Here is a 15,430-nt window from a genome sequence, read left to right as displayed (position 1 = left end):
CGTGCGCCTCCGTACCTCTGCACTTTACTTCTGCACCTCCTCTGAGTCTCAGTGTGCTTTTCTCTTTCCTTCTAGTTGTAGAAATTCCACTCAGCCAGCCTTCCTGTGGTTCTGGATGATGTCCGTTATGTCTTTTAGTTGTATTTTTGAAGTGGTTGTGCAAGGCAGCAATCTCCGGTGTTTACCTATGCCGCCATCTTGGTTTCCTATATCCAAACTTTTATTTCTTATCTAAAGAGTTAAGGAAGTCATTGAAGAAAGGAAAGAAGGAAATATATATTAAAGGAAGGAAAGAAAAGTCACCTATAGCCCTGGTCAGTGTGGCTCAGTTGGTTGAGCATCCTCCCATGCACCAAAAGTTTAGTGGTTCGACTCCCAGTCAGAGCATATGCCTGGGTTGCAGGTTCGATCCTTAGTTGAGATTCTTACAGGAGGTAACCAATCGATTTTTCTGTCTCTCTCCAGCTGTCCCTTCCTCTCTCTCTCAAATATATATATTTAAAGCCACCTATAATTTCACCACCCAGAGGTAACCACTGATAACACTTGGGTATATAATTTTTCAGAACTTTCTCCTGTGCATATATAGATATACACATATACTTTAAAATTACAGAGGAGAGTAAAACATGGCATGCAATTTTATAACTGCCATTTTTTAAAAATGTGATTGCTTTCTTTTAATCTAAGATATCACGAACATCATCTATCTTTTCATGTCATTACACATTCTTCTCAAAATACTTTTTAATGTTTACATAGTATGCCATTGTATACATGTACTTTTAAGCCGTCCCCTCTCGTTGGATATTTCAGCAGGATCTGTCCTTTGTTTTGTTTTTGTGTTATAAACGACACCGTGACGAACGTCCTGATTGCTGGACGTCTGTGCTCATCCTTAGCTATTTCTGTAAGTTAAATTGCAGGAGGTGGACTTGCTGAGCTTTCTCATCCCCCCGTCCCCACAGCCTCACAGTGGCTGAGCACATCCTGTTCTACGCCCAGCTGAAGGGGAAGGCGCGGGACGAGGCCCAGCTGGAGGCGGAAGCCATGCTGGAGGACACGGGCCTCCACCACAAGAGGAATGAAGAGGCTCAGGATCTGTCAGGTGCTCGGTGTTGGAAAAGGAAGGGCTACACATACCCATTGTTCCCTGTGTGAGTGTGTGTGTGTGAGTGTGTGTGTGTGTGTGTGTGTGTGTGTTCTTAGGCTTATGACAGGAGACATCTTAAGAGCCGATATAATTCCTCTATAAAGTGACTCTGAGCATCTAAGAGCAGCCCCTCTGGATCACTTCCCATGTGGACATAGCAGCCTGGGCTGGCTTTGTTCTGATGTTTATGTGTTGGAACTAATATGTGAGACCAGCCTCCCAAAGGTCTCGTCCTAAGAAGCAGAGACTGCCTTTCTGCATTGACAGAGGTCTGTGCACCGCCAGGGTTTGAATGCTGCATAAACATCTAAGGAGGTGGTATCACACCACTGCGGAGCAAAGGTACCCCCAGCCCCGGGCCTTTCCCATCCCGTCCCCCACAGCCCCCGTGACCCCCGCCCCGCCGTGTACCCACAGGTGGCATGCAGAGGAAGCTGTCGGTCGTCACTGCCTTCGTGGGAGACGCCAAGGTGGTCATCCTGGACGAGCCCACCTCTGGGGTGGACCCCTACTCCAGGCGCTCCATCTGGGACCTGCTCCTGAAGTATCGCTCAGGTGACGGCCTGCGCAGTGCCCTGTGCTCTCACACCTGGTGTTTGGCAATTGAGTGCATAGTAAGAGCCACAACTACACTCACATGGGGGCCTCCTCAGCGGCTTGGATGAATCTAAATTCCAGCGGGAGCCTCCTGAGAGCTTTACACAAATGTACGCAGGGAGTCACGAATGGAGCAGCCTAGTTTCCAAAATATTCTAGAAAATCCTGTCAACCCTTCTGTCCTTCACAATGGGTGTAGCTCTAGGTGAAATTCCCCTTTGACTAAGGGAACCCAAGTCCCCTGCGAATGTTCCAAGAGACTCCATAGACATTCAGGACCAGGTGTGAGGGTGACATGCCGGTATCCAGTGCCCCAGAAGACTGCTGCAGGTGGAAATGTCTCGAAATGGGACTTCCCTTCTCTATCACAGCACCTTCCAACCAGAGGGTGCAGATCCAGAAGGGGCAGCGAGCTGAGCGCCCACAAAAGTGATATCGTGGCTCAATCCTGTGGTTAGTTTGCCAACCTGGAATCCTCATTACCGGTTTTTTTAAATGACATTTCCAGCGAGAGAGAGAGAGAGAGAGAGAGAGAGAGAGAGAGACTGTGTGTGCTTTGCACAGATTATAAATGCAGTGCTTAATGACCCAGAGACTGTAAATCTAGCATTCAGTGGACACTGGCTGATGATAATGAATACGTCCCACACATGATGATTTGCGGGAATCAGGTCCTGTGCCGAGTGAGCAATGCTTTACAATGTGCAGGGTGCCATGCAGTGTTAGCTATCGTCATTATTATAGCACTCAGGGCTTTATGCAGACGCTTGCTTTTATTTATTAACTCCCAGTTCTGAACCCATGTAATGAGGAGGTTACCGTACACCCTCTCTCGTCCAGCCTGGCTCCGGCCTGCCTGGTGAGTCCCCTTCCCCTACCCTTGCAGGCAGAACCATCATCATGTCCACTCACCACATGGACGAGGCCGACCTCCTGGGGGACCGCATCGCCATCATTTCCCAGGGGCGGCTCTACTGCGCGGGCACCCCGCTCTTCCTGAAGAACTGCTTTGGCACGGGCTTCTACCTGACCTTGGTGCGCAAGATGAAAAGCGTCCAGGGCCAGAGAACAGGCTGTGAGGTGTGTGTCTGCCCAGGGAACGAGCCGTCCGGTGAGCAGGGATGCACAGCATGGTGCTGCCTTCCTGGGCATTTCCACTCAAACCAGGCTCCAGCCATCAGAACAGCCCTATGTTTCTGGAACCATCTGTAGACTTTGATGAACTGACATTGCGAACCCTCCTACAGAGATGCTTTACCCCAAACGAAACAACTAGTTTTAAATGACCCGAGATTCTTATATTCTAGAATTCTAAACGACACATGTGTGGTGAAACATACAAAGTAGGTCTTATTTTGCAAGGATATACTGTTTTAAGGAGAGTAGTTGTTTGATGCCAACATTCCTTTTTTCATTCCAACATTCATGTCCCCTAATTAAACCCTAATTCTGCTGGTAAGTAAAAGCTAAGGCTTCCTTGGGGACTTAACCTAACAATAAGGAAGCCAAGAAGTGCCACCCAGCAGAGGCCGCCTTAGCATGTAAGGAGACCCAGGTTCAGGTCTGGGCTGCAAGGTAGACAAGAGGTGTCATCCCAGCAAATGACTTAATTCCTTGTCATTGTTTTTTTTTTTGCAAAGTACAGAAAATGAAACTAATGCTCTCTGATTCTGCGTCCTGGGGACGTGGTGAAGATAAATGAGATAAAGGCTGTCACACTTGTTATATTGTAGCATTACTGATGCCTCTGGCCCCTGTCGTTTAAGTGTCTGGCTGCTTCTGGGTTTTCTTGTCCTGGGTGTATTTCCACAGCCCAGCATGCACCCATGGGAGGGAGGAGCACAGTCAGACCTTCTGCTGTCACATACGTAATGACAAGCCAAGGGATCCTTCGAGGCTCTGCTACTCTCTGTGCCTGAGTCACAGGATAAGATCAAATAGCCACACCTTCAAAATGCTCAGATGAAGTAATAGATTAAACCCATGAAGAAAAATGTGTTGACCACGCTGGGTGGTGAGAAACAAATCAGGCATGGTGGTGACAACAGTCCACATCAGAGAGATGCTATCATTGAAGTGACCGGTGTCCGTCTGTTGTAGGGGACCTGCGGCTGTGCATCCAAGGGTTTCTCCATCAGGTGTCCAGCCCATGCAGATGAGAGAACTCCAGAACAAGTCTTGGATGGTGAGGACTGGGGCAGGCCATATCTTGGTTCTTGCCTGGCGATCATTTCTCAGTATTGTTGGGTGTGTCTCCTGCTGTTATGCATTTTAATGGGCGTGAAGAGAATATTCAGTGTGCTCCTCAAGTCCATGGCATGCAATTGCTCATGTTTTTCTTTGAACTTCCTTCTCCTCCTCCATTCCCAGAAGGGTTTGAAAAGTCATGCACCTGTGGGCCCTCTCCCTTTAATGAGGAATCGGTCTTTGTTCACTCCGTGTCCTTGACCATAACGGAGCCTCCGTTCCTGGGGTCCTCCTGCCCCGACTCCAGGCCACAGGCCTGAGCGCCCGGAGAGCTGGGCTTCTACAGATGCCAGGTTCCACTCTGGTAGAAACACGTGAACTTTTCCAGGGAGTCAGATACAGTATCTATGGACTATTGCACATCCCTGCGACATTCCTAACTTTCCCCTCAATTGGCCCATTTTACAGCAATTGTTCCTTGGGTTGAGATGCATTAAACCTGGTTAAGAGGCACCCCGCCTCGAGGGTGCTATAGAAGAGAGGCAGTCAGTCACTGTAGAAGCAGTTTGCCAACCACTCTTTCCATTTTTCCATTAATGCCCACCTCCCATCCCTCCCCTGGGGTGTTTTTGCAAATGGAATCCACACACCCCATATCCTAAAACTATGGACTGACCCAGGTTAAGGAAGGGGGAAAGTATCTGTTTATCAAATAAAAAACAAAGTTTTCTACTTACCACATTTTTTTCTCAATCTGAGAATTTACAAACTAACATTTGGTGAAACAAGAAAACTGGACAATACTTCTGTACTATGCTTGAAATTGGAGGGAAATGCCCAGAGTCGCATCGTATTTACGCTCTCACCCTCTCTTTGCACTGACAGAACCTGTGGTGACCATGACGCATCCTTTTAGGGTGACATTTGTCTGTTTCCTCGCCAGCTTTGCTGTGGGTTCCTCCTGCTTTCTGAGGTTCCCTCCCAGGAGGAATCTTGGGCAAGAAATTGATAATTTTTTGAAAATGAATACTAATTACTGTGGTGCACCAAAATCAGGTTGGAAAGAGAGCCTGCTGCCTGGGTGATGTTTAAAAATATTCCTTGATTTCTAAATAAAGATTTATTTTGTTTTACTAGAATAGGGATGCTGTGCATGGTGAGAAGCACAATAAGTAGTTATGCCCGGAATCAGAGCAGAAGTCATTTTAATCCCTAGTCCACACCCCTGCACCACGCACTCGCTCCCAGACCTCCCCGCGCCCCTAAGGACCACTCTGGAAAGGCTGACACACTTCGGAGATTCAATCCCTGGGAATCCGGCAGCTTCAGGTTGGACTTCCTTCCTGAGAGAACAATGAGCGTGACCTCTGGAGAGCTTTAGGGCAGAGCTGCTTCCTCAGGCCAGGAGCCTCCAGCCTCTGAATGAAGTCATCCCTGAACTAGAGACAATTGAGTCCAATGTGAAGATTTGACATAAAACAAGCTTTTCAGCCAGCTAGGCAGGAGGATTTGGGTTGAAAGCCATGCAATCCCTCCAAGTAGGTCATTTCTAAAACAAAGAAAAAAAAGAATAAAAAACAAAGTTTTCTACTTACCACATTTTCCCCCTCAATCTGGGAATCCTGACCTGAGAGGACTGCTAGGGGAAATGCACAGAGAGCTGGGTCTGAGTCCCCTGAATCCCTTTACCTTTGACCTACCTCTCACGACAATGGGCTAGGGACTGCCTCTTCAAATGACTGCTTTAAACATTTTACAATTAGAGGGAACATTCTATTGAACAAAGGGGAAAATTGACCTAGGGACATTGCATGACCTCCCAGGGTTGCACATAAAATGTATGCTTGTGCATAAAATTCAATTCCTATTGTATGAGGATATAAGGTCAATACTTGATACTGGACACTTCCCCACACACCCCAGGCTCCATCCCCCTGGTCCATTGCCACAGCTTCCCAACCCCTTCCTGCATCTGCTGTGAGCTGGGTATCAGGGTTTGTTTTGTTCGAGGAGGCAGGTGCAATCCCAAGGGAACTGGCACAGCCCTCCGAAAAGTTAGAGCAGCATGAGTGTGTGAATTAAAAAGGGGAGTTCTCACCCACTCAGTTACCAAGTCTAGGGATGCATCCTGGGCAAGTCCCCTAGAGCTTGAGCCAGACCAGGAAAATGAAAGCAACTTTGACTGAACCCTCAGGCTTGTGGGGAATAAGAATGAACAACAGAGGTGATGTTCATGATAACAACAGCCACGACCACTCATCTGTGCACCAAGCACGTGGTCTGAGTTTCTCATGTATATTAATTAGCTCATCCGGTTCTCACAAACAACAATTAAGTTGATGCCATTACTTTCCCCTTTTCACAGATGAAGAGACTAGGATTTGACCTGTCCAATGTTACCTAACTTGTAAGGGACAGAACATTCTATTGAACAAAGGGGAACATTGACCCGGAGACATTGCATGACCTCCCAGAGGTGCACAGCTAGTTAGTGAGAACACTTTTCCCACCTCCCTCTCCCTCTTAGTGCCCATCACGGGGCCAACTAAGCTAAAAACTGACATGAAAGCGTGTTACTCCTCTAAAAGAGTCACTGCCCAGGAGCAAGATGCTCCTTCCTCAAATGGGAAGGAAGGAGGGGACCCAGGCAAGCGCACAGTCTTCCTGGTTCTAGAAAACAGTTGGCCTCCGTCTTTTTTCTTGTCCTAGGGGACATGAATGAGCTGATGGAGGTGGTTCGCCACCATGTTCCAGAGGCAAAGCTGGTGGAATGCATTGGTCAAGAACTGATCTTCCTTCTTCCTAATAAGAATTTCAAGCAGAGAGCATATGCCAGCCTTTTCAGAGAGCTGGAGGAGACGCTGGCTGACCTGGGGCTCAGCAGTTTTGGTATTTCTGACACTCCCCTGGAAGAGGTAAGGCAGAGGTTACAGCTGGTTTTGTCAGATACCAAAGACATGCAAAAGTCTCACACTAGAGGGAAGTTTTGTAAAGGCAAAAAGTTATAAGTCCCCACCCAAACATAACATCTATCTTCATTCTTTGGCTTACTTCCTCCTGCCTTTGTCCATATGCACACATGTTTTATGTAATTGTGGTCACTGTGTGCATACCCTTTTGTGTTTATAGAAGACCATGTTTTCAGATAAAGAGTCAGAATGTATTTTCTTCCCATTATAAAGCAGTCCCCAACAAAACTGAGTTTGGCTTAGATTTTTCTGAGAGTGGGAATATCTAAACCAAATTTTCTCTTTTTTCCCCTTGACAGATATTTCTGAAGGTCACGGAGGACTCTGATTCAGGACCTCTGTTCGCTGGTACAGTGCTGGAGTTTGTGGCTTTTCCCCTCACCATACCCCTCCCCTGAGCTCCCTCTTGAGAATCTAAGGAAAAACTCATGAAACAACAAAGCAGGCAAACACTCCTCCACAGTATTTATCTGGCATCCAAATAACAGGCATTTGGCATTCTTGGTTCCTTTGAAGGACAAAGAAAGAGCAGATGGAGTTAGGTGTGGGTGGGAACGCTGGATGAATCAGCTTCTGTACCTGAGCTTCTCACCCCCTGCCAGGTCTCTGTTCCTGCCAGGTCACTGTCCTCCTCTTATCTCCACCAGGCCTCTGATCAGCTCCTGTCTGCATGAGTGATAGCCTGCAGAGTCCTTAGAGATAACGGTGACAGTAAATACAACCCAGATGCCAGCTAAGGTCTCCTGGCCCCTTTGAGACCAAGATATTCTGAACCCTCACTTAGCACCCTGTGGAAATTTGAAACTGTGGGGACCATCATTTCTGTCGATTCTGGGGGTCTCTCTTCTACATTTATGAGCCTCGGGGCCATCTAGCCCCTTCTGTGATTTCCACCAAAACCCCTAAGCCACACAAAGCATTCATGAGTACAGTAGACTTTACTGTGGAGGATGGGGGTGGGAGATGGACATGCAGGAGGGGTTACCTGCCACAACACAGGCTACTTTAGATAGAACAAAGAACAATAGGCATTCGGCAACACTGATAAAACCTTCTCCCTGGCTCCTCTGTCCCATTCATTTTCCTCTCTCCTCAGAAGCTATGTGTCAATTCTCCTTTGCTGCCTTGGGCTCCTGCCACTGGTTACTTCCTTCTATCCAGTGTGTTTTCATGAACAAAAACTGTTTTCTCCCTGTGGGATTTCTGGGGCCACCTCTTAAGATAATATGGTTTTCATCTTGCTTCACAAATGATCCCAGAAGTTTATTTATCAGCTATGCTCAGAACTTCCAATGGTCAAATTTTACAGCCCAAATGTGCTCCATGACCCAGGTAGAATAAATTACACATCAGAAGACTGGCCAGCCTGGGCACAGAATGGAAAGTTCCAAAGAGGTAGTCAAGGATAGAGGTTAAGACTGTAGCCTCTAGAATGCGGTGGACCAAACACCAAACCTGAGCTTCACAAGTTGCTGAGTGGCTTTGGTTAAATACTTAGCCTCTTTGTTCCTCAGTTTCATCCTCTGCAAAATGGGAACAATAATAGTATCAACCTTTTAGTGTTGTTGAGAGAATTAAGCGAGTTAATACATGCCAAGTCTTAACACAGTATGCAATTTCTGATTAATATTTAAACACTCTAATCTCAACATTTATAAATCATCCCTTACCTCAAACTTGTGAGCCCCCTACAGTTTAGAAAGCAGTTAACACCCATTGTTTTATTTGATTGTCACTATAATCTCATGAGATGGGTAAGGCAGGGATTAGCCCTACCTGGAGAAGCTGAGCTCACACAGGTTGGATGACTTGCCTAAAGTCACACAGGCTTCTGAGTCTAGTTTTCTAGTTGTAGCTTTCAATCTAGGACTCCCAAGGCCAAACTCTCACTACCTCCCATTTTTCAGATGGCTAAGTGCATTTGTTTTGCATTTACTCAGGTGTAGAGGACATTTTCAGATCTGGTCTAAAAGCCTGAAGGAATCAGTAGCTGTCCATTGGACTCACACATTTCATGGTACCAAGAGGGTCAACGCCACTCCTGAAGGGGTGCTCACAGCCAGTTACCACCAGAGGGCAGCAGAGCCAGGGACAAACTGGAATTCTAATAATGAACTTTGCTCTGGCTGGGAGAGTGGGCTCAGGCTGGATGGGGGTCAGGGATAGACATGAAGAGAGGCAGCAGGCATCCAGAAGGGGGGCCGGCCACAGCAGACATCAAATGTGAGCCCCAATCAGGAGGAAAGAGTCCAGACAACTAGGACTCTGGCGCCCTGTAGCCAATGAGCCTGGAGAAGTCCTTTCCCCTCTGAGTAGCCAGGCCTGTTGCATCGCAGGTGCCGGAGAATGCTGGCTGAAAGCATGACTGAGCTGACCCAGCTCCTCTGCGGCTGCCCTTGTTCTGAGGTATAATAAGTGGGTTAACAAAGCAGCCAGGAACCAACCGGAAGTCCTCCAGGCTCTCCCTTTACATTCAACAACATGTCCTGCAAATGAACATTGAACAGTGATGATAAACTCTAGCTTGAACATAACTGACAACCTACAATGATAATAAGCACATTCACATGTGTTAGCCCATTTGATCTTTATAGCAGCCCTGTGAAATGTTCTGTTTCATTTTACAGAACAGAAAACTCGGATTCAGGCAGGTTGAATCACTTATCCAATGCGTCCAGCAAGAGTTAGGATTCAAACCAAAATCTCCTAACTCCTGGTTCATTACTCTTTCCACCACTCCATGGTGGCCTCTAAGAAATCAGAAAGAACCAAGTGACTCTGCCTTTCCCTTTTTTAAGTACACAGGCTATATATGAACATATATTTTTGTTAAACATTTTTCAAATAATATTTTAAAAAAAGGCTGAAATCACCCTTCCCACTTCGTCCCTCACCCCTTATCCAGCTCTGCCCTGCAGTGGTAACCTGTCAACAGTTTATGGGCAATCTTTCAAAGCTTGGCAGTTGTGTGTGTGTGTGTGTGTGTGTGTGTGTGTGTGTGTGTGTGTATGTGTGTGTGGAAAATATCACGTTTCTTTATATATGATGTATGTGCTCTCTAATATAAATACAATCTTATTTCACATATCATCTTCTACTTGGCTATATGTTTTCAACCTCAGTGCACTTAGATCTTTTTTGTTTAACTACTATAGAGAATATTTAAGTGATTTCAGCTTATTTTTTCTATAAATGATTTACACTAAACAATAGAATTTATATAAGTTCATTAACCTACCTGGCCTGATATTTTGTTGCTGATTTAAATGAAGGGAGATCTAATAGAGTAAGAAAATAATAGCATATGAGATCCAGACTTTGTGGGTGCCTTTTCTAATTTATTAATTCACTCTCAGGCAACACTCAGCAGAAAAGAGAAACCGTCAGTCTGCGACACCCCTGTTCGGGTTCTAGCAAGGAGGTCACACAGATTCCCCAGGGCTCCGACAGCTGCTCTGCGGAGCCGGCTCCTCCCACCCTGGGTCAGCCTTCCCGGGAGCCTGCGGAGCAGGGCGGCCGGCGCAACACAGGAGCACGGCTGGTCATCCAGCATGTGCAGGCGCTGCTGGTCAAGCGGTTCCACCACTCCGTCCGCAGCCGCAAGGACTTCCTGGCCCAGGTATTGCTATGGATCTGGGCTGTGCTGGGTGGCAACTGGCCGGGCCTGTTTGCCCCTCCTGGCCTTTCCCTCCTCTGCCCAGCTTTCTGTGCCACTCACTGCTGGGCTCAGGCTCAGCAGTGAGTGGCTCTTTAATTCTGTTGCCTTTGTTTCCTCCTTGCCAACCTTTACTTTGATTCTTGGTTAACACTTGACCTCAGTAAGCAGGGAAAATAGAATAATAGTGAATATGTCAATGTTGTTATTTTTACAATATTTTTCATTTATTTTTGCAATGACCCTACATATCAAGGTTATTGTCTTCTTTTTTTCTTTGTATGTTTTTTATTTGAAAAAGAAACTCAGGTTGACCTCTAGCTAAACACTGGCCTACTTCAATGTTTTGTAGTTGTTTTTTTAAATCCTCACCTGAGGACATGTTTACTGATTTTAGAGAGGGAGGAAGAGGAAGAGAGAGAGAGAGAGAGAGAGAGAGAGAGAGAGAGAGAGAGAGAAAGAAATATAGATCAGTTGCTTTCTATACACACCCTGACTGGGAATCAAACCTTTCAATGTGCAGGATGACACTCCAACCAACTGAGCCACCTGGCTGGGCTACTTCAATGTTCAGTGTTGGCCTACTTCACCTCTTCAATGGTTATCAGAACATGTCTTGCTTTTGCACGTGCTGCCCATAATGTTCCCCAGAAGCCTGACTTTCCACCAGGGCCAGTTATGAGGCTGCAGATTAAACATTTAAAAGAATGAACATGTGTGTGAGTGCGCGCATGTGTAAGTTTGTGTATCTTTTGCACACCACGGCCCACAGCCCATGTTGCCATGTTTATTTCCCCACAGATTGTGCTCCCAGCCACTTTTGTGTTTCTGGCTCTGATGCTTTCCATCATCATCCCTCCTTTTGGTGAATACCCTGCTTTGACCCTTCACCCCTGGATGTATGGGCAGCAGTACACCTTCTTCAGGTGCGTAGACCTGTCCCCAGTGGTCATCATTTGCTCCTATGGGGTGTGGGGCTCCTGGGTCACATGCTGCTTGATGGGGCCCTGGCCTTCCCCCTCCCTGGGACAGTCACCAACATGGCAGGGGTCCTGGGGCTGCCCTCAGAAAGGAAATTAAGGAACCTGCCACTTGGAAGGTGATCCCAAGTGGACAACCAGGGCTGCCAGGAGTAAGACAAGAGAAAGTCAAGGTTAGGTGATGGGTGGCAGCTTCATCTTTGTGGGACACAGATGTGATATGCCATCACTGGGCGTGTTGGGGGAGGCTGCCACCTTCCCAGAAGACCTATAACCACCCAATGCAGCGTTCTGTGCCCTGTGTACAGGCCTGGCATGTAGTAGCCACTCAATAAAACATTTGTTGAGTCGCATGTTGGCTGCTTTGTCCCTCTGTCCCAGTCACATGCCCATTGAGTAAGCCCCTCTCACATTGTCTAGCTTGGACCAGCCCGGCAGTGAGCGGCTTGCAGCACTTGCAGACGTCCTCCTGAACAAGCCAGGCTTTGGCAACCGCTGCCTAAAGGAAGAGTGGCTCCCGTAAGTCCCTGTGCACCCTGCCCTAACACTGACAGCTGCCCTGAGAGACTCAGATGGTGGCATATGGAGATGGCAGGGTTGGGACGGGCCCTGTCTCAGTCCTGCTCTGTACACATCACTCTCCCTGTCCAGCACTCACCCGGCTTTTCCTCCAACACCTGCGTGCAAGGTGTTCACTCCCTCTTGGGAAGCCCCTGCTTCATTGGGCAGCTCTTTATCTTTGCAATTCCCGATATCAAAAGTCCCATCATGCTAGGTTGATTTATGCTTCCACGACCTACTTGAAAGGAATCTGAACAGGGGAAGGAGGGAGGTGGGGACTGCCAATGGTGTAATGGGACCTAGAATGGCGTTAATTTACATGTGTGGCCACCTTTCCATTACTCCTGTGTGTATAGAGAAGGGAGTTTTAGAGGGCAGTTGAAATCCACCAAGAATCCTAAAAATTTAATACAATTTTCACTGCTTCTCTCATTCAGCTTTTTTCAGAGCTAGTGATAAGGACCAAACATAGACTAATTTCAAATTCCTCTTTTATTTATTGTCTCTCAACAGCTAGAGCCACCAGAAGAGAATAAAAGAGATAAAACTGCCCAGAAACTAGATCATTTCACCAGCCCCACCCCCAGTCAATAAAAACACACACCCTAGTCTTGACTTTTCTTGAGCAGAAACTAACCTCTGCGAGCATGAGAAGAAAGTGTATGGCTCTGAGGACGAGGAAGAAAGGCTGGGGAGGAGATGGCTGGACATTACTTCTCATTTCTAAGGCTTTCTCTACACTTTGGGGTTGATTGTGAACTATTTTCTTGTCTTCCATGAAGGGAGTACCCCTGTGGCAACTCAACCCCCTGGAAGATCCCCTCTGTGTCCCCGAACGTCACCCACCTGTTCCAGAAGCAGAAATGGACACCAGACCACCCCTCGCCCTCCTGCTGGTGCAGCACCAGGGAAAAGCTCACCATGCTCCCTGAGTGCCCCGAGGGCGCAGGGGGGCTCCCGCCCCCTCAGGTACCTCGACCCTCTGTGGGAAACCGGAGGCCCTGAATCTGCAGGGAGTGGGGGAAAACATTGTGCCCCCTGAGTTCCTGGCCAAACAACATTTTATTTTTTTAAATATATTTTTATTGATTTCAGAGAGGAAGGGAGAGGGAGAGAGAGAAAAACATCAATGATGAGAAAGAATCATTGATGGGCTGCCTCCTGCACACCCCATACTGGGGATCAAGCCCTCAACCGGGCATGTGCCCTGACTTGGAATTGAGCTGTGACCTCCAGGGTCATAGGTCAATGCTCAACCACTGAGCCAGGCCAGCTGGGCCAAACAACATTTTAAACTGACGGTAGAGTGCAGGACCTCATGAGGTTCCCTGGGTCCTCTCAGCGGGACTACCCCCGGTGTCCTGTCCAGCCACTCGGAGGAAGTCACTGACCAGCTTCGTTTTCCACCACACACTTCCTATGCAATCTAGTAAGAAAATATCTCTAAACATTGAAACATTATGCAAGTCATGCATGCTCATGATAGAAAAATTAGAAAATACAGATGAGTCAGAAGAAAAAAAATCATCCTATCACTTGGAAATAACCACCAATAACATTTGGTTTTTACCCATTCAACCTGGATTATATTCAAAATGCTGTCTTAAAACCTGCTATTTTCACTTAATAGCATATTATGAACATATGCCCATGTCAATATGCATATACATGAGTGTTTTTAATGCCTGCATGCTTATCCCACTGTTTGGATTTACTTTAATTTATTCAACAAAGCTCTCATTCTTAGACCTGAGTTTTCAACTTTTGTTCCTTATAAACAATGTTGTAATGTCTATTCAAATGCATATGTATTTGCATGCTTATTAACAATCTTAATTAAAAAGCTTTCCATGTGCTGTCACTAACATGCACACACACACACAGACAGACGATAACCTATGTTTTGCAGGGACATCAATCATCTTGGCTCTGAGCAGCATCCTCTCGTGGGTGTTCTGAACTCCAGAATGTATCACAGTGAGCCTTTCCCAGGGCTTTTAGAGACAGCGGGGTCAGGGAAGTCTCACTTTGTCTTGGGGTGATAATGGTCCTCCCTGCTGACTTGCACCGAGTGAGGCATTCTGTGGCCATATCTAATGATGTGCCCATGAATGAATGCTTCCCAGAGAGGCCGTGTGGCATGGTGTCGAGAGCACAGGCAGTGGTTTGGTTACTTGCCTCTCTGGGCATTACTTTCCTCCCTTATAAATTGGGGATAACTGTCATTTATTTCATAGCATTTTATGAGAATTCGATGAAATAATGTGGGTAAGGAAACTGTTGTTTAGAATTACACTCAACAGAATGATGACCACCCCAACCGAACAGCAGATGAAATAAGACACTGTTTCCCTCTCCTGTAAAAGTTCGTGCAGGTGGAACTCTGTCCCGCTGCTTCTCCATGGTAAACAGGCCTCAGCCTCCTTGGCCAAGACGGCAGGACCCACTTTCCAGACCGCAGAACGAAAGAAGGGATGAATAAAAAGAGAGGGAAACTGTGCAAATATGCTATCTTCTAGGAAGATTTCAAGAAGCTACCACACTTGGATGTCATTGGCCAGAATCAAAAGTCAAGGGAGTCTGGGTGGCCTTGCACCCAACCGTCTCTTAGTCTGGCAGATGGCAGAAGGGCAGAGCAGGTCATGGGGGACAACTAAATTTTGCCCTAGCATCAATCTCAGGAGCTGGCTTGTGAATGACTCTGTTTATGAGCATCCTGCTTTCTTTCTTTCTTTTTTATTTTTTTACATGCTAAAAGCAGATACTTTTCTATTTCTCAAGCAGTATATTTCCCCTTTGAATCATAACTCAGTCACTGTGCATCACAGGGATCCCTAAAGAGGAGCTGAGGGAGCGTGTCCCAGTCCTCTGTACCCCAAGAGGAAGCTCTACTTCTGCTGGGTTTGCCGAGGGCCTCCAGGTGCTTCTGCTCTAACGCACCAGCATCAGACAGAGTTCTCACACCGAGTCCTGGCCAGGGCGGAGGGAAGGCCAGGAGCAGCTATATGGAGATTCCTTTCCTCAGCAAGTCCTAACTTCAAGGCTGCCCGTCCAGCTTATAGAACCTTGTTTTCAGTGGTTGGTGCCTGGTTCCTAGGGGGAAAATGTAACAGGCCTCCACAGCCAACGTCCTGGGAACAGACCAGTTCCTGTGATTTTCTTTGTGCCTGTATTTCCTCATTATCATTCATGTCTCTCTTGAGAGAAAAAAATGTAACATCATGAATCTGCACAGGAGCTACTTTCTCTCTCTCTCTCTCTCTCTCTCTCTCTCTCTCTCACACACACACACACACACACACACACACACACACACATTTATTTACAT

General features: G+C 46.9%; 1 protein-coding gene across 2 annotated transcripts in view; it reads left to right on the top strand.

Annotated features, from left to right (window-relative positions):
* The window catches only part of ABCA4 (ATP-binding cassette, sub-family A (ABC1), member 4), a 130,232-nt gene that overhangs the window by 82,419 nt on the left and 32,383 nt on the right, over window positions 1-15,430 (top strand). For both annotated transcript variants that reach the window (XM_014542676.1, XM_014542675.1), the window contains 10 exons: window positions 969-1,108; window positions 1,571-1,708; window positions 2,637-2,830; window positions 3,851-3,935; window positions 6,647-6,852; window positions 7,206-7,254; window positions 10,263-10,525; window positions 11,363-11,487; window positions 11,962-12,060; window positions 12,885-13,071. In XM_014542676.1, the coding sequence (XP_014398162.1) occupies window positions 969-1,108; window positions 1,571-1,708; window positions 2,637-2,830; window positions 3,851-3,935; window positions 6,647-6,852; window positions 7,206-7,254; window positions 10,263-10,525; window positions 11,363-11,487; window positions 11,962-12,060; window positions 12,885-13,071 (1,486 nt within the window). The remainder of the gene's footprint in view (window positions 1-968; window positions 1,109-1,570; window positions 1,709-2,636; window positions 2,831-3,850; window positions 3,936-6,646; window positions 6,853-7,205; window positions 7,255-10,262; window positions 10,526-11,362; window positions 11,488-11,961; window positions 12,061-12,884; window positions 13,072-15,430) is intronic.

The sequence above is a fragment of the Myotis brandtii genome, unplaced genomic scaffold (assembly GCF_000412655.1).
Source record: "Myotis brandtii unplaced genomic scaffold, ASM41265v1 scaffold311, whole genome shotgun sequence".
NCBI lineage: Eukaryota > Metazoa > Chordata > Mammalia > Chiroptera > Vespertilionidae > Myotis > Myotis brandtii.
The sequence above is the reverse complement of the archived record's forward strand: the minus strand, read 5'-3'. Positions and strand labels throughout refer to the sequence as shown.